Genomic DNA, 26,873 nt, shown 5'->3' with positions numbered 1-26,873 from the left:
CACACAGAGAGAGAGAGAGAGAGAAAATAAATAAAGTGCCTGTGTGTGTGTGTGTGTGTGTGTGTGTGTGTGTGTTTGTGTGTGTGTGTGTGTGTGTGTGTGTGTGTGTGAGAGAGAGAGAGAATCGCCCACACTGGCCAATGGAAGAGAATTACAGCGCTGCTCTCATAATCAAAATTCCATTGTTCATGGGTTACCAGCTAATGAGCTGAGCTAGATAATGAAAACAATTAGCTATGGAGCATGAGATCTATGAATACATATTTACCATTCTGCGGCTGCCTCTCTCTCCTTGTCTAACTAAACTAGGCCAGGCAAGCCCATTGTCGACCTCTCGTCAGGCCACCGGATCGGAATTTCACAAATATGGGTGAGGTTGTCACCCTGCAGAATGCTCCTCGATGGACCTCGATACAACGGGAAAACTGGGTCATTCTTATTGGCTGCTGAGCGGTGGGGTGGGGGAGGGTGGGGAGGGGGGCTGGTGGGTGGTGAAGCAGGCCTAGGGTGAGTGTTACTCGCGAAAATCAAATATAATCTCCTTACCCGTCACAATTCTGAAGATGTTTTTCCTTAATATATGTAAACATGACTTGGGGCTGTATTTGTGTAAAGCTGCGGCAAGGAGATTTCTCTACCGGTCTCTTAAGCCTCTTTAGCATTTAATATACTCTAAGTTTGTTTATATAGCATAGTAGTGCAGGACAAGGAGATGATTGTGTTTTGAATACTTGTGTATGAGTCAATACAGGGGTCACGTTGTGTATAGAGAGTGTGTGTGTGTGTGTGTGCGTGCGTGCGTGCGTGCGTGCGTGCGTGTGTGTGTGTGTGTGTGTGTGTGCGTGCGTGTGTGTGTGCGTAAGGCCATCACTGGGCCATGTTAATTTAATTTAATTTTAATTTTGCCATTTAGCAGACGCTTTTATCCAAAGCGACTTACAATTACGAATTACAGGGACATTCCCCCTGGAGTAACTGAGGGCTAAGTGCCTTACCCAAGGGCACACTAGTAGTGGTGTGGCTTCAGGCGGGATTTGAACTCACAACCTTCCGATCCCAAGTCCAACTCACTATCCACTAGACCACCACTACCCCACAATACCATGTTACTACAACACTACCATGTACTACAACACTACCATGTTACTCTGTCCTTGCTGTTATGCGACCAAGACAGGTGCTCATGAATATGAATCAGTCAGCCGACCTATTCAAGTGTTTTTTAATCGAGGTGGGGTTCCATGTGGTTGCCCTTTACTGAATATTCACGACTAATGAAATAGCCTATAGTTCAGAGAATAAACCCGGTGCATGTGCACAATCTGAGTTACTTCTGCAGGGCTGTATTAGTGCCATTCTATGACAACAGGTAGGATTCTGCTGTGACAGTCACAGACAGAAACAGAGAAATGTCACCAGCCAACTAAGCCTAACCCTAACTCTAACCCAACAAGCTGTAACACTCACATCATGTCAGCGGTGAGCTATGCTTTATCACAAATGGAGATCCTTCACTTTGTACTACTTTGTCTCTGAGAAGACGTACTAGCCTAGTGGGTGTTTGAGGTATATGTAAATTGCACCAAGTTCTATATTGCTTAGAAGAGGGGTTAGATAATCAACCTGAGGGAAAAGCCTGGTATAGGCTTCCTCCAGTATGTGCAGGCTCTGAGTCAAACTGGTCCTTTAAATGGACTCCTCCACCATCTGCACTGGTTGGTTTAATCACAAAACGATTTCGGTCACTTTCTCTCAAATGTGTAACAGGCTTTGAAAAAAAAAGAAGATTGTGTCGGAGACCAGGCATGTCACGTGACACACTGACTTTGACACATCCCTGTCCGATGACACCTCTCCACCACGCGCGCACAAGGAGCTCGGCGCGCGCTTTCTCCTTTCCCGTTCTCACCTCCCGGTAGTCCCGTCTAACCGTCATCCACACACACACACACACACACACACACACACACACACACACACACACACACACACACACACACACATATCCCGAGGCAAGGAAAAAGCTGCCAGCGACCCAGAGCGTCTTCTTCTATCAAGACCCCCCTTCCTCGAAGCTGGATCGATATTTCCGTCGGGGGTCCTGTCGGCGCTGTAAAACGGAGACGTATCGACCTTTACTGGATATAAGAACGTGGACGAATCGCGAGGAACCGGAGTGCCCCTTTACCTACCCTCTCTGCCCGCGCCGAACACCGAAGTATCCACTTGTTAGAGCCGCCGACAGACCAGCCACACCAGGGGAAATGTGTGCGTATGTGGACGATGCCTTTTAAACTTTGCCAACTCGACATTGGAATACAGCGGGCGACGACGTCATCCAGCAATCCAAATACTTTTATGTTTACGGTAAGATTTCCAAGACAGTGACACAATCTGAGAATTCAATTTGTTCTGATATCAGTGGAATTTGTCCTCATGACATGATCGCGTCGCCGACACTGCGGGAGAAGAAGTGGTGGTCCGTGTCTGTCACCCGCACCTTGATAGAATCCGGGTGATTGAACATAACATACATGTTTGTGTGATCAGCTTTGTATGAGAAAGTAATGTCTTCAGAGTTATCGACATAGGGTGTGTAGGCGTGACGGGGTTGAAGCCGACACCACACCGCCTCTCCAAAGCGCTAGATCCTCCCCAGGAGTGAGAGTGGTCAGACCGGGGAGAGTCTGCGGAATGCGGACCCTGAGTTCCAGCCTCTCCGCCTCACCTGGAGAGATTCTCTGCGGCAGACACCCAAGAAGGTAACAACGACTTCAATAGGGGATGTTGATATACTGCCGTTTAATTTGCGCAACTATATTTCATACGCATTTCGTGACGTTAGAATTATAAGGTTCTATCTCCGTTTAGGGTAGTTCAGAGATATTGAGCGTCAAAGTTTTTACATTCCATTATGTTTTGTGAGATGGAACCTTTGTATTTGATTAATTACTAGCTTAAAAATGTCAACATTAAAAAAATAACACCACACAGGCATTAATAAACACCTAATGGATCAGATTATGTAAAAAACTCAATTTTGACAAAAATTGAGATAGAACCTTATAATTCTAACGTCACCATTTGGCGTTGTTTATATTGTTTTATAATGCTGCTGACATGTATTTAAACGCTATTTCATTCGTATCCAAAAGTAATTTGTGGTTATTGGACATGGTCTTGACTTTCACTCCTCTTTTTAGTTGAGCGTTGATCGGAGGACGGCCGTTAAACGCACGCATCAGTCATGTTGAGGCAATTCCTGCTGAATTCTACCGGCGCACCTGACTTCCTGGGCATGATGGCCCCCACGCACGGCCCCGCGGCCCTGAATGCGTCTCTCGGCCCGGCGAGCGTGGCGGCCCTCCTCAGACCCACGGACAGGGGTGGGGGGCTCCGGGAGGGCGGCGAGCTCAACAAACCGGACCTGACGACGTACATAATCCTCTGCTCGGTGCTGTTCGTGCTGGTGCTCCTCATCGTGTTCTTCATCAACTGCCAGTTGAGGAACTCTTTCTTCGCCTCCATGCCCTATGACAGGTCGCTGAGAGAGGCCCGGAGCTACAAGTAGTAGCCCAGGACTGTCTGGGACCCTGGTAACATGTCGCATTTGTAACCACACGCACAGTTGTTCATTTGGCACATGCACGAGATGGCTTGAACTGGACTGTATGTCATATAGGCTAAGTGTATGTATGTATGTTTGTATATAAAACATTTTGTATGACTGAATTGTAACCTATGACTGCTCTTATGGTAGCCTATACCATATTGAGGTGTAATCTCCAACCAACAGTTTCATGTCAGTGTGTGTGATACCCATCAATCAATATAAACATATCTACATATTCACGTTCAGAGGTCTTTGGTGGTGATAACAGTGATGATGATGAGGAGGAGGAGGAGGAGGAGGGGGGATAATGATAATTATAATGATAGTGATAATGATGATGATGATGATGCTGATGATGATGATAATGATATGATAATGATTATGAGGACACAATGAAATGAATGTCTCTGAGACAAACACACATTTTTGTGCAATTCTTGTTTATTACGCACTTTCATGTCGCTTGAATGAAATCCCACAATTTACAAGTGTAAATTATTCTAGAAGGAATGGCTTTTTATGCTGATATAAATCGCGTGCAGAAAACCAAATTGGCTATCAGTTTAGTTTAGTGCCAAGAGCCCTCCTGGTGACGCCTTCCTCTGAGACTGTGTTGTTCCCAAACAGCCTTGAAATACCTACAGATAGATATCTGTTAATCCGGATCCAGGGCCGTGATGACATACAGCCGTTATTACTGTGTGTGTGTGTGTGTGTGTGTGTGTGTGTGTGTGTGTGTGTGTGTGTGTGCGTGCGTGCGTGCGTGCGTGTGTGCGTGTGTGTGTGTGTGCGTGCGTGCGTGCGTGCGTGCGTGCGTGTGTGCGCGCGCGCGCGTGTGTGTGTGTGTGTGCGCGCGCGCGCTGAATGACTTTATGATGCAGACACAGTGGAGAAGAGTGTAGGCTTTCCTTGAATGAATTGGAGAAGAAGTAACCCAGTGTGATATTTTTTTTGTTTGTTTTTGTCTCATGATCATGGAATACGTTGCAGAAACATTAGGGATTTGGCCGCTAGGGTGGGAATGTATAATAGGCCTAGTAGCTAAACATGTCTTTGCCTGTTGAAATGACAATAATAGCCGACTACTTCATTCGCCTCAGTTGGAGGACAGATGGCATACAATTGGGTCGATTTAGTCAGCACATTTAGTCAGCACCCGCTACCCATGAAGAAACACAACACTGTTGGAAAATATAGATCTATGTGCCCTAGCCGTATACAATAGGTATCGGCTCTAGCTTAGTCACTGCAAATTTAGCTCATCATTTCAAGAATTCGTTTTGGCTTGAAGCTTGCCCGAATGACCGTCGATAGGCCTAGTTGTGCACCTTTTGACACTTAGAGTCTGCTGTTCGTTAACTTACCACTTGGTGGTGCCCTAAACCTGATAGTGTTGCTATTCAAACTAATAGCTTAATGAGAAAGAATCAAATGCATAGCCTAGTAAAATAACACAACAACAACAACATCAACTCCGTCCATCACCATATATGCTTGCTGGATTCATTCTGTTTGTGTGTGTCTTTATGTTGGTTAAAGCTAAAGTGTTACATTTTGATCTTGTCATTCTTACATTGTTGAGGTGATAGAAATGCTGTGAAATGCACTTTAAATTAGGTCTGGGTTCATTCAATTAGATGCATGACATATAACTATCATATAATATATATAATATAATAACCTCACAACCAAGAAAAGCTCACACTCACACAAGTAGGTAGGCTTTGGCAACTGAATCAAAAAGGGTCCCCGTCCATGTATGTTAGGAGACATATGTCAATGCCTGTAACATGGACAACATGTTTTGAGTGATTATATTACACTGGCTGAATGCAGTTGTGTTCACATTCCTGAATATAACCCGAGGGCGCTTTGCTCCCCATCAGTCTGTCTGTCAGTCAGGTCTCAGGTGGAGCCTAGTGCGCATGTCTGTCAGGTCTCAGGTGGAGCCCAGTGCGCAGGTCCCGCCCCCCGCCTGCCCGTCCCAACCTGTCAAGGCAGGAAGAAGTAGCACCAGCCTGTTATTGACGTGCTTGAATATAGAACTCGGGAAAGTTAACTTGTTGCAGTAATGGAAACACATTTGGAGAATTCCTAAAAAAACGAAGTCAACGGCGACATGACAAATGCATTGACATGTATAGTACAGAAATAACTTGTAGAAGTAGGAAGAACCGTCTATCTTTACGTAGTTTTCCTTTTTTTACAACGCTAGCTAGTTAGCATTAGCCAGTGACTACCAGCGCGGACAGCCACTAGTCAAAACTTGCGAGGATTACAACTAGCTCACTCTTTTTTTGCGACGCTTTTTAAAGCACAGTTCGGTGTAATACTGTGAAGTTGTGTCTGTTTCGAGAACAGGGTCGCGAAGACTGTGCTTTTACTTGACGCTGTTTGAGGGGACTTCTTTGAATTTCCCTCCTTTTCCAACCCTGACCAGGCGGTGGAGAATAGAGAATGATTCAGGAGTGTCTGGCTACTTGGCTAGTAAGGAGTCCACACTACTAAGCTCGTAGCCGGGCCTCAGGGGGACAGTAGCTCGCTACAAAGAGGTTGTTTTCCTAAGGAAAGCCGGACAACTTTGAAAAACTTTGTATTGAGCTTGAGGCGTCTGTTTGTTTTGAATTCAAGCAGGGAAACCACAGGGTGTATTTGGGGGTTTATTTGTGTGTGTGTCCCCCTGTGAGGACATTGATATAATCACAATGGATCACCATTCGGGGAACTCTGCCTCCGCAGCGGCTCCTAAAAGCAGCAAGGACAAGAAATCGAAGAAGAATTATGAAGATGGAGACGGGAAAAAGAAATTTGTACGTAGCCATTTCATTTTTCATTATTCATTAAAGTACCCATATGGCTGTAAGTTCAATTATGCCCTGCTGTCAGTGTAAAGTCACTTGCAGCACGCACATGTGTTATTCAACCGGTAGTATGGCTGGAGTTGTATTAAACAAACCTGTTGCTGTTGACTTGTTTGACAATTGTCTAGTTGCGATGATAAGCTTTGTTATGAAATGAGGAAGTAGCTCAGTTGTCCATCTAAAAGTTAAACCACTTGCAACAAGAGCGACAATGTAGCAAAAACAGCGTGACTCGTGATGTTGAGACACTACAGTTGTAGTGACTAAACACGTTCTTTGGTAACATTGTAGCCTAGTTGTGCTTGGGTCATTCGTTGATCACCCGGGTTTCCCCCATTTGAAAGTGTCCGGAGTGAAGCGGTCAGCAGTATAATGAACTTTACTCTGCCTGCTCAACTTTACTTTCGGTAGCCTCTCTCGTGGGCTTTTCTGACACATCAGGAGTAAATAGCACGAAAAACAAACCAAACAAGTGAAGCAACATTGAACGAGAAGGCATTGAATCTGCTCGGCCTCGCGTCATCGTGATACTCCAGTTTTTCTCTGGAGTCAGTGTAGTGACGTCATAGCCCGTGAGTACCCAAGGCAAGCATGCTCATTCATTGGTGTGCTGTCTGGAGTGGAGCACGAGGAGTCATTCCTATTTTGCGTGTCATCGTGGATGGCAACAGGTTGAGGCTGTGTGTAATTGAACACCTGGGCTGGTCTAGTAGCAACAGTTGAAAACTGATATTCCACAGGCGAATGGTAACCATAGAGCCCCCAAATACACACCTGCTGACCGGCACTGACAAACCACCACCCCACCACCGCATGCTCTCTTTTACCAGCCCCCCATCTCACCCTCCACAGTCCTAGAAGGTGTGACGGAAAGCTTTTTCCAAGTCCTGCCCCAGCGCTGGGACAGATGCTTTGCACCTTGCTGGTGGGAATGTAAACAAACTCCCTCAATGATTTGGTGTGACATAATGTAGGCTTGTAGTGTGATCTGGATGCAGCTCACTACTACAGTGATACTACAAGTATCTGTAGGCGAAGTGATGTAGCGCGTGGAGAGAGTCGATCTGTCTATCAACAGGGATAGTCCCTGCTTAGTTTGTCCTTATAAAATACATCATCATGTTAAGAGAACTGACACACAGGTGTAAATGTCTCCACTAACAGCAAACAGGGAGAGAGAGGGGGAGGGAAATCTTTAGCACATTTTTAAGGCAAGGTTAAAAGATAAACAGGGTGTGTCAGGGTGGGTTTGTCCTTGACTTGCTCTGATGCTGCAATATGATCTCACCTTTACAGGGGGAAATTATGCAACACCACACACACACACACAAACAGAAGAATTTCATGCTGTCCAGAGTTCAGGGAGAGGTCAGAGGCTGTGCTTGGTGGAGTCCTATCAGGGGTCCTTTATCTTTCTCTGTTGTCACTTATCCGTGATCTCATCTGACTCTGATGTATCTGTGATGATGACACAACACATTCTTAGTGCCAGGCCCTAAACAGCATGCCGGGCTGTTAGAAACCGCCTGTGTCTTCAGGAGAAACACTGAGTTAAGCCGTCTCTGAGGCCTTCTCCTCCACCCTGCTCTGCAGGCGTCTGCTGCTGCGTCAGCCCTGGTTTACTCCTGTGGGCCACAGAGGTCCTTAGATCAGCGGAACGGACCTCGCACCTCGAGCAGAAAACACTTAACCCAGCATGCACCACTGCCCCCACCTGCTGCCCACCAGAGTGGAGCTGACTGATTGGTTAGATGAATCCCCAAGGACAAAGGAATAAGTCGTGTCATCCGTTCATGACCTGAGCTGCTGTCAGCAAGGTCGCAATCTTGCACGTGCTCTTGAAGTACTGGGCTGGGACCAATATCAATGTTAATGGGGTTCTCTCCAAAAGTGTTTTTTTTATGGTGTGAGAAGAACCGTACTATTGAGTTGGTGTGAGTAGAACCGTACTATTGAGTTTGTGTGAGTAGAACCGTACTATTGAGTTGGTTGGAGTAGAACTGTTGTTGTTTGGTCCAATATATGTTTTTGCTTCATTGACTGAAGGAGATTGACTTTTATCATCACTAGTGACACGCACACACACGCGCGCTCACACACACACACACACACACACACACACACACAGAAAGCCTTTTTGTTGCAGAATTCTAGTCTGTAGAGTAGTAGTTCACTCCGTCAATCTGTGTGTGCTGCTGAGTGTTGCTCTTGTGTCCTCTCTCTCTCTCTCTCTCTCTCTCTCTCTCTCTCTCTCTCTCTCTCTCTCTCTCTCTCTCTCTCTCTCTCTCTCTCTCTCTCTCTCTCTCTCTCTGTACAAGAGCGTAGCTCAGAGAACGAGAGCCTATGTGAAACTGGGGTGATGAATGCACTCATGGGAGCCTATCGGAACTGGAGTGCAGTGTTTAATGTAGGGTGTGTGGGGGGGGGGGGGGGAAGAAGGGTGCAGATAAAATTCCACAGTGGATTAGAAAGGCGAGTGGGGAGGTGCAAGACTCAGAGATGATGGGAGCTGTCAAAAACTACTGTCTATTTGAAGTCAGCAGGGTAAGCTGCTATTTTTGAGAATGAGCATCACGGGGCACTTAGGTGGCATAGCGGGTTAACGTAACCGCAGGGTTCCCGGTTCGATTCCGGCCAGGGACACAGGGCTCTACGCTAACCTTTTTCACTAGGAGCACATGTGCTCCTAAATGAAAAATGTTAGGGGCACACAAAGAAATGTAGGAACACAGTGAACATTTTTATTATAACACATTTTTATTAGTGATTTTGCCATTTTTGCACCAAAATCACACATTGGCCCATGCCTACAGCCCTACTAGACGCAGAGTTGATGGCATTGTATTATGGTAACTAGCTGTGTCAAGTTCTCCTGGTTAGCAGCATGTTCATTCATTCATCCATGTCATGCCTGTCAGCTAGCAGCTAGCAGCCCAGCCAGGCTTTAGGGCTAGGTCTGTCAGCTAGCAGCCCAGCCAGGCCATGCAGAGGTCTGTCTCCATGCTGCCCACCTCCCTGCTGCTGGGTCAGGCTACATCAGTCACACACGGTGGCCAGACAACTCCACATCTAGGGGTATTAAACTACCCCACATCCAGATGACCAGTCCCCAGCCCCATGCTGCCCGGGGTGGTGACATGTGGAGGTGGCCAGCCCAGCACGGTGCCTCTGCGGCGGCTAGCTGTTAGCACACCACCATCCACGGGGGTCCCACCTCTCTGCCACACTCAAGTACAACATGTTGCATTTTCATGCCATTAGGCAACTTGCTTCCTAGGGTTTCCTAGGGTTAGAGATGCATTTGGACTTCTGGAGTACCTCCACTACTTTCAATGGGTTCTGAAGGTCTGAGAGCTTTCTACTTTCTACCCTGGGTAGTTAACCCTGGTTGTAACCTTGGGTTCAAATCTGGAGTGTGTGGGACCAAATCTGTAGATGTGGTGAGCTAATGAAGCTAATGAAGCTTGAGATGAGAAAAGGGCGCTTGTCTCTTTAAGGCCCAGGAGGGAGTTAGCGATTAGCGATGTTAGCTTAGCGCCAGTTTAACAGAAGTAACTTCACTTTTAACATGACTTCCCGTGGTCGTAGCGGGCTGGCTGACGGCTTAAAATGTGGCCACACGGTTCGCGCAGATTTATTTTTAGAATGAATCGCACGTGTGCTCGTGAATTTATTTCTCTAGTCGCACAGATTTATTTTTAGTCGCAATTGCGAGTGAAATGGTCGCACTGTAGAGCCCTGGGACATGTCCTGTATGTCATCCCTTCTCTCTCTCTCACCCATCCTTCCTGTCTAAATATCTACTGTATCTGTAAAAAAATAAAATAAAAAATAGATTGAGCATCACATCCTGGCAAGCGTGAGCCCGAAGGTTTCCGCTCCAACATCTTCCGAAGTCTTCAGGTGTTCAAGAAAACCAGCGAGAGTGGCCGTCGCTTGAGTATGTAGAGATAGGCCGCCTACTTGATTGATTGCTGATTGATCGGCGGTATTGATCTGATCCTCTTGGGTTGAGGCGAGTGTCTGCAGACGGCGGTTCCCCTGTGTGGCCCTCAGCCCTGCGGGGGTAAAGACGTGGCCCCGCCCGTCCTAACAGGATCAGTGGGTTGTGTAATAAAACTCCTTTAATAAGTCGGGGCAGGCCGGCGGAGGAATGCAGTCCCTACAGCACCGCAGTCTCATCTCCATAACATTTTGCCTCATTTGCTTTCTCCTCTTGTTTGTTTTTCAACCTGTTTTCTTGTTTGTTCTTTCTGTCTTTCTTTAATTTTCTCTGTCTTCAACTGTCACCCATTACCCCCCCTCCCCACACACACACACCCGGCCTCCTCCCTTGTGATTTCCTGCTTGGTGGCTTAGCCTGGGTCAGGGGTCACAGCCCCGCTAGTTACACTGTTTCTGCTTAGGCCTGAGCACTGGATAACCAGGAGGGTCATAACCGGTAGTGTTGGTTAACAGGTACTAGGGTTTACTGGTAGGGTTAACAAGTAGGGTTAACAGGTAGGATTAACTGGTAGGGTGTAAGGATGTAAGTACGGTATGTAACGATACTCACGATTCAAACTGATTCACGATACTGGGTTCACAGCGAGTAGTTTATCCAGTGCTCAAGTCTTTTTTGAAACGGCCACAACTGCATCAAATAGGGGTTGTGATGAAAACAACATTGGAGAGTGTTTTAGTCACAGTCACTGAGATGTCAGTGGGTTGTTTGATGTGGTATTCCTCAGAGTGGCCGTCAGTCTGTCAGACGAGTGACCGTGACACGGTGTGAAGGGGCCGCTCGACACAGGTGAAAGTGACAGCGGCAAGATAGTGACAAGTGACAGCCTCTTTAGTTCAAACACCATGGCTAAGACAATTTATCTGTGTCAACGGCAGTTATTCGGCTGTGTGTGCGTGTCTGTGTGCTTGTGTGTGTGTGTGTTTTATGAGTTTTATGATTTTGTTTGCGTCGTGGAATGTGTGAGAAGGCGGAATGGAACACTGCAGACTTTTTAGCCCTAAGATGCTTTTAGTCAGGCTAAAATTCCCCATCCCTCTAAAGAAGTGAACAAGTGCCTGTGTGTGTCTCTGTGTGCTGCCTGGGCTGTTGAATATTCTATCGTACGCTCTGGCACTCTGGTGGAATTCCTGGGTTCCACCTGCTTTGAACTTTGAATAACCTAGTTTCCGTGTAGCCTCGTTGTAAGTGGCAGGAACAGATTGTCTCTTGGCTATTTCCTTTGTTTTGTTGTCCTCATCTCTCTGTTTTGATACTGATCAAAAGACATTCTTGTCTTTTGCCACTTTTATGTAACTCTTCCCCAGCCTTCCGCTCCCCCTTACATCACATGGCTTCTCTCGCTGATCTTTTTTTATCCATATAGGCCTATTGATTTTGAGTGGTGCCTGACTGGAGGTCCAGTGTTAATTAACTCTGGCCCTGTGTACGTTCCTTACCTATCATTTATTTCTCAGTTGAGAGACCAGGCCTAGTTTTCACTTCTGCTTTGCTGCGACACACACTCACGCACGCACTCACGCACTCACTCACGCACGCACGCACGCACACACACATCCTTTTTCTTGGCATAATTAGTTTGGTTTGACTCTACTTTGACTGCACCAAAACATATAGGCCCTATTTCCCCAGTGTTTCTGTACCCTACACCAACTACTTTCACATAGCCAGTTTGCGACTGCAAGTTTGACATTTCTGCCTGTCGTTTTATGAACAAATTCACAGTTGTGCGGCAGGAAGTCCATGCAATAATCATTAAACAGGAAGTTGCCCTTTTCTTCCCCATAACCCTTTTTGTCAGTACACGTCCCTCCTTTCCACCCATTGTGCCCCCCCCCCCACACACACACACCATCCCCAGCACACTGCTAAACCGCCCTGTTCCTCCATCACACACACACACACACACACACACACACACACACACACACACACACACAGAGAGCCATCCCCAGCACCCTGTTAAACTGCCCTCTTTCTATATCGCACACACAGCCTGGGCTGGTGCTAGTGCCAGTTTGCAGTTGGTTCCACATGCGAACCTTCTAAGAACCGGTTTGCTTTTCCACGGGCTAGAGGGCCACGTCATTACATCACTGTATACATCTATACTTCTTCGCTTTCCCAGCAATGCGCCAACTTCAAGCGCAACAACAACGGCGGACAACATCGCATCTTGACAAGTTGCTCATGGCTTTGCGAGCCTACAATGACATCCAAACACGACTGGTCCAACATATTTGTGATGCTTGTCGCGATTGCTATGGAGCCGGTTCTTTTGCTGTTGAAACACGAAGCACCGGCCCTCAAACTACCTTGGTGGAAAAGAGGCAATATATTGCACAGATGCAAACACAGAGGAACTCTCAGCCAACTCCAGCACTAGGTTAAACGATCTCCATCTCTCTCTCTCTCTCTTCCTCCCTCCCCCACCTGTCTGTCAGTGAGCTCAGCTGGCTCAGCGTCAGAGGTAAGACAGAGTTTGACCTCTGATCTCACCGTTGTGACTGCGGCTGGATTATCCTCTGCCCTGGCTGGCAGCACTCTGCTCTGTGGAGGTGTGTGTGTGTGTGTGTGCCTATTTACAGCACTGGAGTACACACAACCACTAACTTACACACATACACCACCTCCCAATAGGGCTGTGTGATATGGCCAAAAACCGAACTCCTCGCTTTTATTAGCGCTGGCTGCCATGTTGATATTTTACCTGTGTCTGAAGAGAACTGGAGGGGGGGGGGGCTCTGTGGCTCTGCTGCACCCCCCCTCTCTACCAACCCCCAGCAAGTCTGTCAGAGTCTGGGGAAATTCACATTTCTGTAGTTTCTCCAATTCTGGAAATTAGCTTGGAAATCGCCAGTTTAAGTCCTTAATTATCCGCACAGCTATTGTGATTTTACTCAATTATCCCAAGAGTAGCCCCTATGTGAGCCAAACCGATCTTTTAGTCATCATAATTGGCTGATTGGAAATCAATGCCTCTGTCTAGCCATGAATGTATATGTGGGTGAGTGTGTGTGGGTATATGAGTGTGGGCGCACTAGCCCTAAACTGACAGTGAGTTTGGTTGAGACTTTGGTTGAGACTGCAGATCACTGTGAATCACTGGATGAGGCTATGAGGGAAGCTGTGATGGTCCTGTACCGTAATTACCCAAGTTAAAGTGAAAATCAAAAAAAAAAAAATTAACATCGTCCTAAAGCATAAATTTGAATTAATTTACAAAAGCTACACCTCCCCATATGTCTGTCAGTCACCTTTCAGTACTTTCTCAGTAAGTGAAGTCTAAGCTTTTTCTTTTTTTGCGTCTCTGTCTCACCTTCCTGTGTCACCTTCCACCATGCTTTCTGTAGCCTCAGCTGCACTTCCTGTGGCTCAGCTGCACGTCTGCCTGCACCCCCTCCTCTCTCTACCAACCCTCAGCAAGTCTGTCAGAGAGTCTGGGGAAATTTACATTTCAGCAATTCCTCCAATTCTGGAAATTAGCGTTTGCCAGTTTAGGTGCCTAATTATCCGCACCGCTATTGTGATTTTACTTAATTATCCCAAGAGTAGCCCCTATGTGTCCTACTGCGGTACCAAACAGGTCTCTTTAATTCATCATAATTGGCTGATTGGAAATCAATGCCTCTGTCAAGCCTTGTATATAAACTGACAGTCAGGTTGGTTATGAGCACAGAGAATGCAGATCACTGTGAATAACTGGATGCGGCTTCACTGCAGTGTGTATTGTGTCTCTATGGAACCTTCTAGTCTGAAAGTTAGCCGTGTCATGCTTGGGAGTCAGCCGTGCAAACGTCAGTTGGCCTCGTGACATAGTGACTCTGCTCCAGTAGACTCAGACAGATTCAGTTACACCCGTCTCCCTCTCGGTTGGTACAGTACAGGAAGGTGTCAGTGTGAGGGACTGGGAGGTCATTCAGGGTCTCACACGCTTCACTGTCACTCTACCTGCTCTGCTCAACCTCTCATGGTTACCCCTGATTATCCTCTCTCTCATTTCATCTTTCTCTCTCTCATTTCATCTTTCTCTCTCTCATTCTCATCTTTCGTTCTCTCATTCTCTCTCATTCTCTTTCTCTCTCTCATTTTCTCTCTCATTTTCTCTCTATCGCTCTCTCTCTCTCTCTCTCTCTCTCTCTCTCTCTCTCTCTCTCTCTCTCTCTCTCTCTCTCTCTCTCTCTCTCTCTGTGCCCCAGTAACTAGGTTTCTGAACAAGGAAACAAAACTGGGCAGATCGTCAGGCTGATAGCCTGTCAGGTCTAAGACACAGTCTGTGTGTGTGTGAGACTGGGTGTTATCTGTGTTGTGTGTGTGTGACTGGGTGTTATCTGTGTTGTGTGTGGGATTACTCAGGATTAGCGTGTCAGTCCTCCATTTTTATTCTCACATTCTCAGACCGACAGATTACAGCTAATCTGAGGCTGCCCTGCACACTGCAGGTAAACAACTAGACGCCGTGGGGTCGTGTGTGTGTGTGTGTGTGTGTGTGTGCGACAAAAAAATTCTTTACTGGGGATCCATCATCCCTATGTGCCTGGTATGTGGTATGAACTTGTCAAACCAAGTGCTGGTTCTGAGCAAACATAAAGGACACCTGACAACAAATCATCTGGCACTAGCCAGCCAGGGTGCAAAGTATGTTATTTGTTTGAAAAGTCAACACAACCAACAAGAGCAAGTGATGAAGTGTGCAAAAGTATCAGAGAAAGCAGTGGATGCTAGTTATCTATTTGCTGTGATAGTAGCTAAGGCTTAGAATAGCGTGGCCAAACGTTTTGGCCACAATATTATCCCTATGGGGACGAGTTTGAAAGTCCACTGTCAATTAGTGAGCAATCGGAATCGGACGAAAGTCAGTAAAAATATGAGATATTTTTTCCGATAACGCTTTCTAGTTGCGGATCACGACAACCGATCAATGACGCAAACAACGTTCTTCTTAGAATTAATGGCACCTGTCACTAAAGCTACAAACACAGCATTGAATGGTGTGGACCTCAATTCTCTTGCTGTCTTCCTCTTATCAGAAATGTCCATAAGTTCCATTGCTTCGAGATAGACTGTAAAGCTTTCTATCCATCTCCCCCACGGAATCATAGGCTCGCCTGGCACAGACAAGAAAGGTGCCTGCCTGTGGTGGTAGTGAAAACTCAGCCATCCTTCGCCAATGTTATTTTCCAGAGGCATGAAAGATTTGAGGTCCACACTGTTCAAGGCTGTGTTTGTAGTGACAGGTGCCATTCATTTTTACAACACACACACAGACACATGCACACACACATACCGTAAAGCATAACGTCAGAACATGACGTCGGAAACACCAAAACACACACACATAATAATACATCGTACATAATAGTCGCATGCTCATTAACCTAAACGAGCCACTCATTTACATTTACATTTTTTGGCATTTAGTAGACGCCTTATTCCGATTTACAATCGATACATTTGACTAAGCAAGTGAATCATCAATTCACCAGTCGTAGCAGGAAGAGTAATCTAGCTCAGGCCAGGGGCCATTGGCAGTTGTCGTAATAGAAGAAGAAAGAATTTATTTATTTATTGACACAGGAGAAACAGTACAATGGAAAGTCTCCATGGAAAATGCGCTTTGATTGAATCCATATTATTTATTTATTTTGTTTGCAATAATGCAAAGAGGTTCCAAGACATAATAATGTCAAATAGGCTATTATAAGGCATGTTATAGACATTTTATTTGTTAGGCTATTTTGTTTGTTTTCTTCCCGCCTGGTAATACATAAATAATGTGTTATTTAATTCACTATTCGTTTTCTTGAATTCATATTTCTTTAGACTACACCAGATGTTAATTAAAAACACAAATCTTCATTAAAAATAACATTTTAAAATAGTTCGGTATCTGCAATTTATCAGTAGATATTGCTCATAGATGATCAGTGATTGGTATCGGTGACAAACAACGGTATCTGGGATCCCTACTGGAAATCTCCTTGTGCCGACACCTCATATGTGACGCAGGCTGATAATTTGGTCCGCATGTCGGCAACCAATCAAAATGTTCTGACTTTTCTTTTGAAACACGGAACTACGTTTCAACGTTTTTGAGAATCACAACACAAACTCGCTAGTCAAGCCGAAATATTGCAACGAAATGGATTGGGTGAGTAAACCCCACTGCTACCTAGTTAACTATAACACTACTTTACATTGTTAGCAGGCTCACAAAACAAGCTGTGTTAGCTGTGTTGACTAGCGATGTGTCATTGATTTTCAACAACACGGAAATGTTTTCACATTTTTCAAAAGAAAAATCAGATCATTAGATCAGATCAGGGCTTGACGCTTACCTTTTCTCCAGGTAGCACTGTGCTACCATGTTGAAACATTTAGTAGCACACCAAGAATTTCAGGAGCACAATGATTTTTTTAAAATGCTACTATTTATTTACAAACTGTTACTTTATTTTGCTTATACTTATGGAACTTTAACATTTAGACACATTCCAGAATATGACTGGTAAATTGTATAATATAAATATATATAAACAAAAAACACTTTCAAATGTAAAAAAATTACATAAACACTTTCAAATGTGACGTGTTGTGGATTGGAACTACGGATCATAAGCTTTCAAATGATGTGTCATACATTGAAATCCGAAAAAAGATGACGAAGTTAGTCATTTGAATGTTGTTAGACGTCAGGCACATATAGGGTTAACCTCTTTGTAATGAAACCGGAAGCAAACGCAGCTAACAAAACAGCGCTACGAACTATGAGAGCTGTATCCCATATACCCATTATGCGTATTTTAAGCGCATATAGGACTCGCGTGAAGCATTTCTGCGACACGCGTTTCTGTTCACTGTTTTCATTCCCTTATCGCTTATACACATAAGTTTGACTGCGCATGACAGTAGTTCAGCAGTCTTTTAGTCGCACTGGTGCGATTGAATGTATTTCCAAGTCGCACAGAAATATATTCACTCGCAAATGCGACCAAAACAGTCGCACTGTCGAGCCCTGCATCAGATCCCAACTAGGGATGGGACGATTATCGTGTTTATCGTTAATCGCGATAAAAACACCCGCGATAACTTTATCGTGGAGAATTTTAATTAGTTGAATAATCGTCATAATCGTTTTTTTTATTTTTATTATTTTTTTTTTTTAATTCTTATTTTTAAATGACTGGACTTTTTAAATAGGCACTACATTTTATAAAAACTGCTTTGTCTGACTGGTGGTCCCCAGCTGATGACCCAGTTAGGCCCACATAGGTGTTCAGTGAGGTGTCACAGCACACCTGTTCTAAAGGCACTGTTGGAGGTGCGTCAGGCAGCAATGCCCAGCAGGAGTACCATCACCTGTATCATGATTTGATCTGTCTGTTTTTATTGTATGTATTAATGTATGTGACCTATGTGTGTTTTGTTTTTTTGTTGTTAATATTTTTATTGAGTTTCACAGAGACATGTACACAACAGGACATAACAACAACAACTAGTATCCGTGGGGGAGGTTATTGTCCCATTAATAGTAGAAAACTAGTTTTGCACTTTGTTATGCAGTACATTGTCCATAAACAATAACAGAAAATGTTCTTTCTCTTTTCTTTTTTTTTTAAACAAACTAACAAACAAAAAACAAAGACAAACAAAACAAAACAAAAAAACAGGGGGGGAGGAGGCCATGTCACATATCAGAAATAAACAGAAAAGAAAATGACAACAAATGCCATAATATATGGGGGGATCACCCCCATCGGAGACAGCATCCATGTCTTACAGTCCTAAACACAGCGGCAGCACAACACCAGCACAGTAAATAATATTGTGACCCATACATTGTAGATCTGTTACACATTAGTCTTGTGTACTTTCTTGAGTGTAATCCACCAAACCTTTAATTACAATGGCAGCCAGTCTGGTACCAATATAATCTAAGAACGGAGACCAAATCTTATAGAATGTCTTACACTTATACCTATATGTCAGATATTCCATAGGAATCATATCAAAAATTACCTTGTGCCATCCAGCTATTGTAGGCGGTTTGCAGTCTATCCATTTCAGCAATATATTGTCCCTTGCTCAAAAAGTGAGGATACACAGAAGTCTTTTGGAATGCATACTTTTAAGTTGTTTGTCTGGCAACCCAAACAATAGACACATGGGGTCCTTATCCAATGTAACATCTAGAATTAGATGAATTTTATCCACTATACCTTTCCAGTAATCATCTATATATCTACAAGTCCAAACACAATGAACAAAGCTCCCAACCTCGGTAATACACTTTGTACACATTTCCGATTTGTTATGATCCATTTTATGTCTAAGTTGGGGAGTAATCTGCAAACGTTGTAGTAGTCTAAATTGCGTTTCCTTCGTCCTATTACAGATTGAGATGTCGTTTGCCGATTGCCATATTAGTGACCAAGTTGCTGCATCAGTATTAATGTTCAGGTCATTATTCCAGTCTTTGGGCGTAAATGCAGGTTTGCCTTTATCATATTTCGAAAGTGCTCTATACCCAAGCCCCAGAATGCCTCTCGTCTTTCCAGCGGAGAGGGTTGGTGACAGAGGCCAGTGTCTTTTTGGCTATTTAAAAAACTTTGTATCTGAAGGTATCTGAAAAACTCATTTCGTGGTAGGTCATATTTCTTACATAATTGGTCAAATGAAAGTAGTATTTCCGTATCATATAAATGTCTGATAGTAACCATCCCTTTGCTGTCCCACCGCTTGAAACCCCTATCCGTGGCACCAGGGGAGAAGTCTATGTTGCCCCAAACTGGCGAGAGGGAGGATGTAATAATCGTATGTTATAAATAAATAGTAATATAATTGAGATTTCTCACATGAGCCGCGCGCGAATATCCTCACAGAAATTTGTCTCGCGCGATTGTTCAGCCTGCATGGGTAACGTGACTGTCAAGTCAGCCTTGTCAGTCAGTCACTAACGTATGCTAGCCTTCTCACCATGGCTGCATCGGCCCCGTGTCCATTGCCTCACCTTTCCAGGGTTGCACGCAGGCTTCTATGCATACCTGCAACTAGTGTTCCTTCAGAGAGAGTGTTTAGTGCCAGTGGGCACATACATAAGGCAGAAAAAGTGAACATGTTGACATTTTTGCACTTTAACCTATCTTGAAGCTTTCAAGTCTCTAAGCCACAAGGCTAGCACTCAGTTTGATGACAGAAAAGTGTCAGTGTTCAAGTTTTGTTTGACAGTATTTTTATTTATTTATTTATTTATTTTAGTACCTTTATTTATGCAGTGATACCTTATAATTTATCATTACCTTATTTAAGATTTTATTAAAGATTTTTATTTTTGTCAAGATGTTTTTAAAATGATGTTAATGTTATTAACATGATTCAATAAAAATACAACAAAATCTAAGTTAAAGTGATTACAGTGTGTTTTATTGGCATTCTAAAAAAAAGTTTTTTTTTTTTTTTTTTTTTTAATTCTCGCGATAATATCGTGGATCGCGATTATTTTGCCCACGATAATCGTGACATGACATTTTCTAATCGTCCCACCCCTAATCCCAACATGACTTAAGCATTAGAATGTGTCACATATATGACACACACACACACACACTCTCTCTCTCTCTCTGTCATGTAACACCTGTCTCCCAGTCTCTCAGGTGTTGAGGTGAGGGAGGTCTTGGCTTTGAGGTTAGGAAACTGATCTTAACCTGCAATCTGTTATTAACACACGTTAATCACTCTAATCTGACAGTTAGTAGGCCTGGCTTCCTGCCGATGGCATGGTCCCATCCAGCTGTGGGGTCAGGAGCGAGGCTCTGTAGTGGTACAGAGGGACGTTTGACACGTCCGCTTGAACCTTTCAGCCTCCAAAGAGGCCTGTATGAAGGAGGAGAGGGAGATGGGCAGGAGAGAAAAGAAAGTGATTCCAGAGAGGGGGAAAAGAGAAGAGAGAGGTGGATGAACAGATTAAAGGAGAGGATGGATGGAGAACAGGTAGAGAAGAAGGGAGTCAAGAGGTGAGCCGAGAGAGTTGGCATTGAAGCAACATTGACGGATGAGGTTGCAGTTGACCTTTGAATATCCTAACCAGAAGGCAGAATCTCCCCTTCCTCCCTCACATTCACACATTCTCTTTCATTCACTCTGTCTCTCCGCCCTTCTCTCTTTCACTCTCTGTTAGTTGAATTGTCACAGTGGGTTATGATATGAGAACATTGTGTTGAGTTCGTGGCATGTTTTGCGTGTGTGGGCTGAGAAACAGTGACTGGTTTGTTTCTATTGAGGGCTTTATGCAACACTGTGGGAATGAATGATGCATGGCCACTAAGAGTGCGGGGTGTCTGTATACAGTACTGTGTGTGTCTGTGTGTGCGTAATGTCTGTGTGCGTATGTGTGCAGGGTTTTTCCTGCATTGAATAGGCTTAGGTGGCCCGCCTAAGCCTTCTAGGAGAAATCACAAGAAAAAAACATGTAAAAAATTGTCCATCTATTCATTGCTGCAATACGGTCAGCCCAGAAGCAGGTGCTGCTAGACTATCATTACATTATATAGGCAATACCCGTGGAAGATTCATTTGTCCCCTTATGGGACATAGGTAATGTTACCTTTCCAGCTTATTGGCCCCGAACCGTATTGGGAGCGCACTGGTTACTTAAGACAGGTTATTTAGCCAGGCTCGTAGCTGGTAACTAGTAAACAAATTAAATAAAGAAATGTTGTGGGCGTGCGTAAAAAGAAAATCCCTAACCTTAACTAGGGGTGCAACGGTTCTTGGTTTTATATTGAACGGTACGGTTCACCTTCCACGGTTCAATACACTAGTGAAGTGGTTTACGGTTTATCCTGCGTTTCATTCAAAGTCGGAGGTGGAGTTGGTCTGGAACGCAGTTGCTTCTTGCTCAAATGTTTGTTCATGGTGAGCGGAGTTGAGAACATGGCAACAGTTTGAGGAAGCCCCGGATTGCTACAAATCTGCGTTGTAGGGTCATTAATTCTGGTTTTGGCATTGAATACAGCCATGAGGGAATGAAAACAGTGAACAGAAACACGTGTCGCAGAAATGCTTCACGCGTGTCATATATGTGCATAATATGCACACAATGCTAGGGATGCTCCGATCTGGATTTTTGGGGCCGATACCGATCACCGATTTCTTTCCTCAAGATCAACCGATACCGATACCGATTTAAAAAAAAATACATAACTGTAGGCCTACTGACTGGATAGCCTACATATTTTTTGCTTTTTAGACAAAAGTTTTGATCCATTAGGCACCAAGCAAACGCAGACCCATTTTTATGGCATAGTAAAAGTCTGGCCTATCACCCAGTTAGGGCCTGAAGCCCAAGTCAGTCGATATGGCTGTATAAAAGACATCATGAACGTGGCCTTCATGGTTTACATACTGTTACGTCCTCCTATGTTTTCTGTTAAGTTATCTGTCTTCCCCAGGAAAAAAATAAAAAAAAAAAAGAGCGTTTTTTGCGATCGGCCATTTTTGCCGATCACCGATAGAGTCATTTGGAGTGAAATCGGCCGATTTAAATCGGTGGCCGATAAATCGGAGCATCCCTACACAATGCATATATGGGCTACAGCTGGTACAGCTCTCATGGCTAAAGTGCATTTTCACTTTAATTTCTATCTTTCCTATACCAGTAGTCAAGCCTAAGAGGCACATTTGTGACGGCAGTTGGTGAAACCATAAGCCAATCGCATACGTGAAACGGCTATAAATAGCTCTCAAAATAGCTCTCTTAATATCAGGGTTCCCACGGTCATGAAATTCCTGGAAAAGTTATGGAATTTGAAAAACTATTTTCCAGTCTGGAAAAGTTATGGAATTAACTTAACTGTTTTCGAAAAGTTTTGGAAATATACATTGTGTTTAAAATATGTTCACCGAGCATGTCGCCGGCGACATGGAACGAACACTGTTGTATAATAACTTCGCTCTCGTTCCGCATAGGAACAATAAATTGTATGGTGAAACCTACATTGTAGCTAAAAGTAGAGCCCACCCCCGCGTCTAGACCAACCAGAAGTCTCTATATCGACGAGCCAATCGGAGGTAATGTTTTCATGTAGTGCGATGCCACCTAACTTGCTTGTTCGCTAATGCTACATAATAATGATCGGCAGTAGGTAGATCTTTTTGTATATCACAGCCTATCTATACCATGTGATTTGCAGATTCGTCCTACTTGCTGGCTATCGTATAGCCTATAATAATTAGTTTGTATAGTTCGCGATGCCGTGGTGAGGAGAGAAGACAAGAGATGAAAAACACTGCTGGGGGTCAGTATAGTAATGTGGCCTGGAGAAGGGAGGAGGTTCATTAGTTTTGATGTTCTTATATTCTTATTATTGCTTAGTCCCTTAGCAGGAAATACATCTGGGCCAGTTGGCTTCAAAAGGACCATTGTTTAGTTTCTGTCCACAGTCTAGCTGCACCTGCAGACCAGAACGCACCATGTCCTCCACAGGGCTTTCAGACACATACAAAGAAATGAATAAGAAACTGCTTTGAAATGTGAATTCTGTCCAAAAACGTCTGTGAACTGAGCTAACAGTTTTGTCTATAGTTATATACTTGTGTGGATTGTTTTATTTTAGTGTATTTATACCTAAGGCCTCATAGAACAATTTTCTCATTCTGTACAGTTTGTAATCAATACATATTGTAAAGTTTTAGAACTGTTTTTTGTTTTATTTTGTATGTTGCTTTTGTGGTCATTTTGAAATACACATAGTCTCCTAAAATTATATATGATAACATACCACAAAAGAGCATTTTGCGCTGAATACAATGATATGCAACACTTGATAGTTCCATTTGGGATTACATAAGCTTATTACAAATTAAAATTATTAAAATTGGGAAAATAGAACAGTAGACCCCTGGGGGCAGTGTCTAGATCCCAGACAAATGGTTGCTCACAAAGTGCAGTGTGTAATCAAAATGAAAAGAGTCCTGCAAACCCTTGTCACTGCAAATCAAGTGAATGAGTCAGTGTGTGATGATGTCTTGAGAGAGTACAGGGCGTTCTGTGATTTTGCTCTGGTCACTCCAGGTTTCAGAGAATTTTCCCTCACCTCAGATAGAGTGGATACTCTGTTTCATGAGACCATGGGTTCTAGCACTGAATTCAAAAGACTATGGGATGTGGTGAAGGTGCTTCTTGTGATGTCCCATGGACAGGCAAGTGTGGAGAGGGGTTTCTCTGTCAATAAAGAAGTTGAGGTAGAGAATCTGAAGGAACAGACCTTGGTGGCCCAGAGACTCATTATCGACCACATTAGGGCAGTTGGAGGAGTGTGTGAAGTTCCGATCACAAAAGAACTGCTTATATCAGCTGCAGGTGCAAGGCAGAAGTATTGTACCTACCTTGATGAGCAAAAGAGAGAGAGAAATAGAAAGACTCTTGACATGAAAAGAAAGTCTCTCATGGATGAACTGGGTGAACTGAAAAAAAAGAGAGCTAGAGTTGAGGCTGATGCCAACGCCCTGGAGAAAGCTGCAGATGAATATGCAAACAAGGCAGAGACCACTAGCAAACTAACCTTCATTGCAAAGTCTAACAGCCTGCACCGTTCAGCCAAAGAAAAGAAAGCAAGTCTTCTGGACATGAGTAGACACAGTTTAGTACCAAACAGCAACGAAAGCAGGAGACACTCGGTAGTCATTGTATGTGCATACACATTGTTAAAACTAAAGCAAGTATATCTGTCGCATTCCACTTATGTTTTATACTGTTATGTTGAGTGATTTGTCATGGTAGGCCATGGTGGTTTTTCCTGTTCATTACAGCCTACAGTAGCCTAGCCCTTGTTAGTATACGTGCGGTTCCAGATTCCATGTTCCAGGTTTTAGTCTCAGATTGTTGTGTAGCCTAATGCTGTATGAGGCATTGATTGCTCTTCTACCAGACTGTAATTTATTCTATTTTATTGATATATGATATTGATTGATTGACATGTGAGCTACTGAAGTGAACAATTATTTGTAATTGTTGAATATCTGATTGTCTTGAATATATGAAATGCCATCTGTTACCTCTTCAATGTTTTTGCTTTCTTGAGCATGTAAATACTGTAGCATTTGGTTATTTGTTGTTGTTTGTTGATAAATGCTACATTCACTTCAATGCATAATTGAATACAAGAATACAGGTACAGCTCAATAAATTAGAATATCATGGAAAAGCATGTAAGTAAAAAAGAAAAGTAAATTTATTCCAGTAATTCAATTCAAAAAGTGAAACTCATATACTAGGCTATAGATTCATTACACACAAAGTGACATATTGCAAGCCTTTATTTCTTGTAATTGTGATGATTATGGCTTACAGCTCATGAAAACGAATGAGCTGTAAGTTGTCTGTCAGTATCTCAGAAAAATTAGAATGATAAAACCAATTTAAAAAAATGTAATACAGAAATGTCGGCCTTCTGAAAAGTATGTTCATTTGGTCGGGGCTGGAGGAAGAGCGGAGAGGCACAGAATCCAAGTCATTTTCCACGATATTCTAATTTATTGCACTGCACCTGTATGGGTGCCATAGACTCCAACGCCATTGCGCAATGCCCCAGGATAGGTGGTAATGTTGGATAGACACAACTTCCCTTACATTAACCATGCTACATTTTTGCTACACTGCTGAGGCTCATTATTGCGCTCTATAAACTAAGTCATGGAAATTAGGTAAAATATTATGGAAAAGTTATGGAAAAGTTTTGGAAAATCATTGGTGAAAAAGTGTGGGAACCCTGTAATATGTAGGCTATACTTTGTGGAATGGATTCATTGTTATTGTTTTACAGAGGCTATCGGTAATCGGCTATCTGTTTACATGGCTTGTAAACATACTTTCGTTTTAGGACGTGTTCAAAAGCAAGGACTGTGTGATCTAATTATGTGTAGTTATGTGTTTTTAGCATGTTGATGTTCTATCAGCATGTTGTGATGTTATTAAAACACAATTGTTTCCCGGAACATCTCCCGGAACATCTGTTTGAGAATGTACCCAAGCCAGTCAGCCTCATATTCTGACAGGATTCATACCAATTAGTGTGTGGGGAAATGTGAAATGAATGTGAGGGTTAGGCTTAGGGCTGGGTATTGGCTTGAGACAATGCTATTATTTATTTATTAAGGATTTGCACACACACAATAAGCCTAATACATGAAAACGACAAATTGCACGGGGGAGGTTAAGAAACCCGGTGGGGCATGTCGAGGATATTTGCATTCTGTCCTGAAAACTGTTTACGAGTAGACAGAGAGCTACTAAACCCAGTGTTTCCCCTACCATTACGGGCCTCCCCCCCCAACGGAACCAGCCGCCCCCCCAAGAAAGAGGAATAATTACGGACATAAACACCAAACATCTGACAAGCTAAAGGATAGGGAGGGAGAGAAGGAGAGAGAGCAGGATGGTGTCAGCACACCAGAGAGAGAGACAGCAAGAACCAGGTGAGAAAGTGGACAGGTAGTCAAGACCACATAAGTAAGTAGCCTTGAGAACCGATGGTTCTCGAGCCTAATGGCCCATAGGGAAGGAGCCTATCTCCTGTTTCCGTAGCGTGAGGCGGCTTAATGTAATGTGTTCCATGCTAGGGCTGGGCAAACGAAATTTCTTTTTCGATAATCGCAAGAATTAACGATCAATTATCGATTAATCGATAAGCTTTTTTTTCATAAAAGTTTTTTTTTTCATATTTTTTTTTTTTTTTTTTTGCTAAAACGTTTTTTTTTTTTTTCTTGGGGAAAAAACTTTATTTGTGTTGCTATTGCACACATTCATTCATTCACATTCAAACTAGACACTACAGTCAGATAACAATCCTCTTAAACAAGGCAGTGAGTAGCTTAAATTGTTTAACTTAAAAACACATTTTACGTTATAAATAAAAATATAGAAAATAAGTAACTCACCATAGGAGCAGTAAAAAAACAGTTACTCACAAATAGGAGGATGACTGAAAACGTTAGTGTCCTTAAGAGCGTCCAGCTTAACTTAAATTTAAACTCCAGCGAGAGACTGTAGGCGGCAGGCCTACTGGTTCTTGTTCAGAAAGATGATCATGTTAACATGTTCAGGAGTGAGAGACGAACGCAATCTGGTGACACGTGGACAAACTAATTTCCATTATTATTATTATAAAAAAATAAAAAAAAATAAATAACATTAACGATTATCGAGCAAAATATTTTGTGATCGATCAAGATCCTTATCGATCAATTATCGATCGTCGATCATTGATGCCCACCCCTATTCCATGCCACGGTCCATGCCACCCCCCCAAGGCAGCAAACCTAGGGGAAACACTGAAACCATTGTAATTCAACACCATCACACTATCATTTACTTAACATGCAGTGTCAAAAGCTTTAG

General features: G+C 43.5%; 2 protein-coding genes across 2 annotated transcripts in view; both read left to right on the top strand.

Moving 5' to 3' along the window:
* Positions 1 to 3,247: 3,247 nt before the first annotated feature.
* On the top strand, positions 3,248 to 3,571 carry smim32 (small integral membrane protein 32; the record flags this gene model as incomplete). Its single annotated transcript, XM_080526386.1, has 1 exon — positions 3,248 to 3,571. One exon carries the CDS (start codon positions 3,248 to 3,250, stop codon positions 3,569 to 3,571), a length of 324 nt encoding a protein of 107 aa, XP_080382512.1.
* A 2,610-nt stretch (positions 3,572 to 6,181) lies between these two features.
* diaph1 (diaphanous related formin 1) overlaps positions 6,182 to 26,873 on the top strand; it is a 128,265-nt gene continuing 107,573 nt past the window's right edge. Inside the window, 1 exon segment of the mRNA XM_080526807.1 lies at positions 6,182 to 6,423. Coding sequence (XP_080382933.1) covers positions 6,319 to 6,423 — 105 coding nt within the window. The 5' untranslated portion in view covers positions 6,182 to 6,318.

This window comes from Nansenia antarctica (genome assembly GCF_963989245.1).
Source record: "Nansenia antarctica genome assembly, chromosome: 3".
NCBI lineage: Eukaryota > Metazoa > Chordata > Actinopteri > Argentiniformes > Microstomatidae > Nansenia > Nansenia antarctica.
Note: the sequence above shows the minus strand (reverse complement) of the source record. Positions and strands in the feature narration are given on the sequence as shown.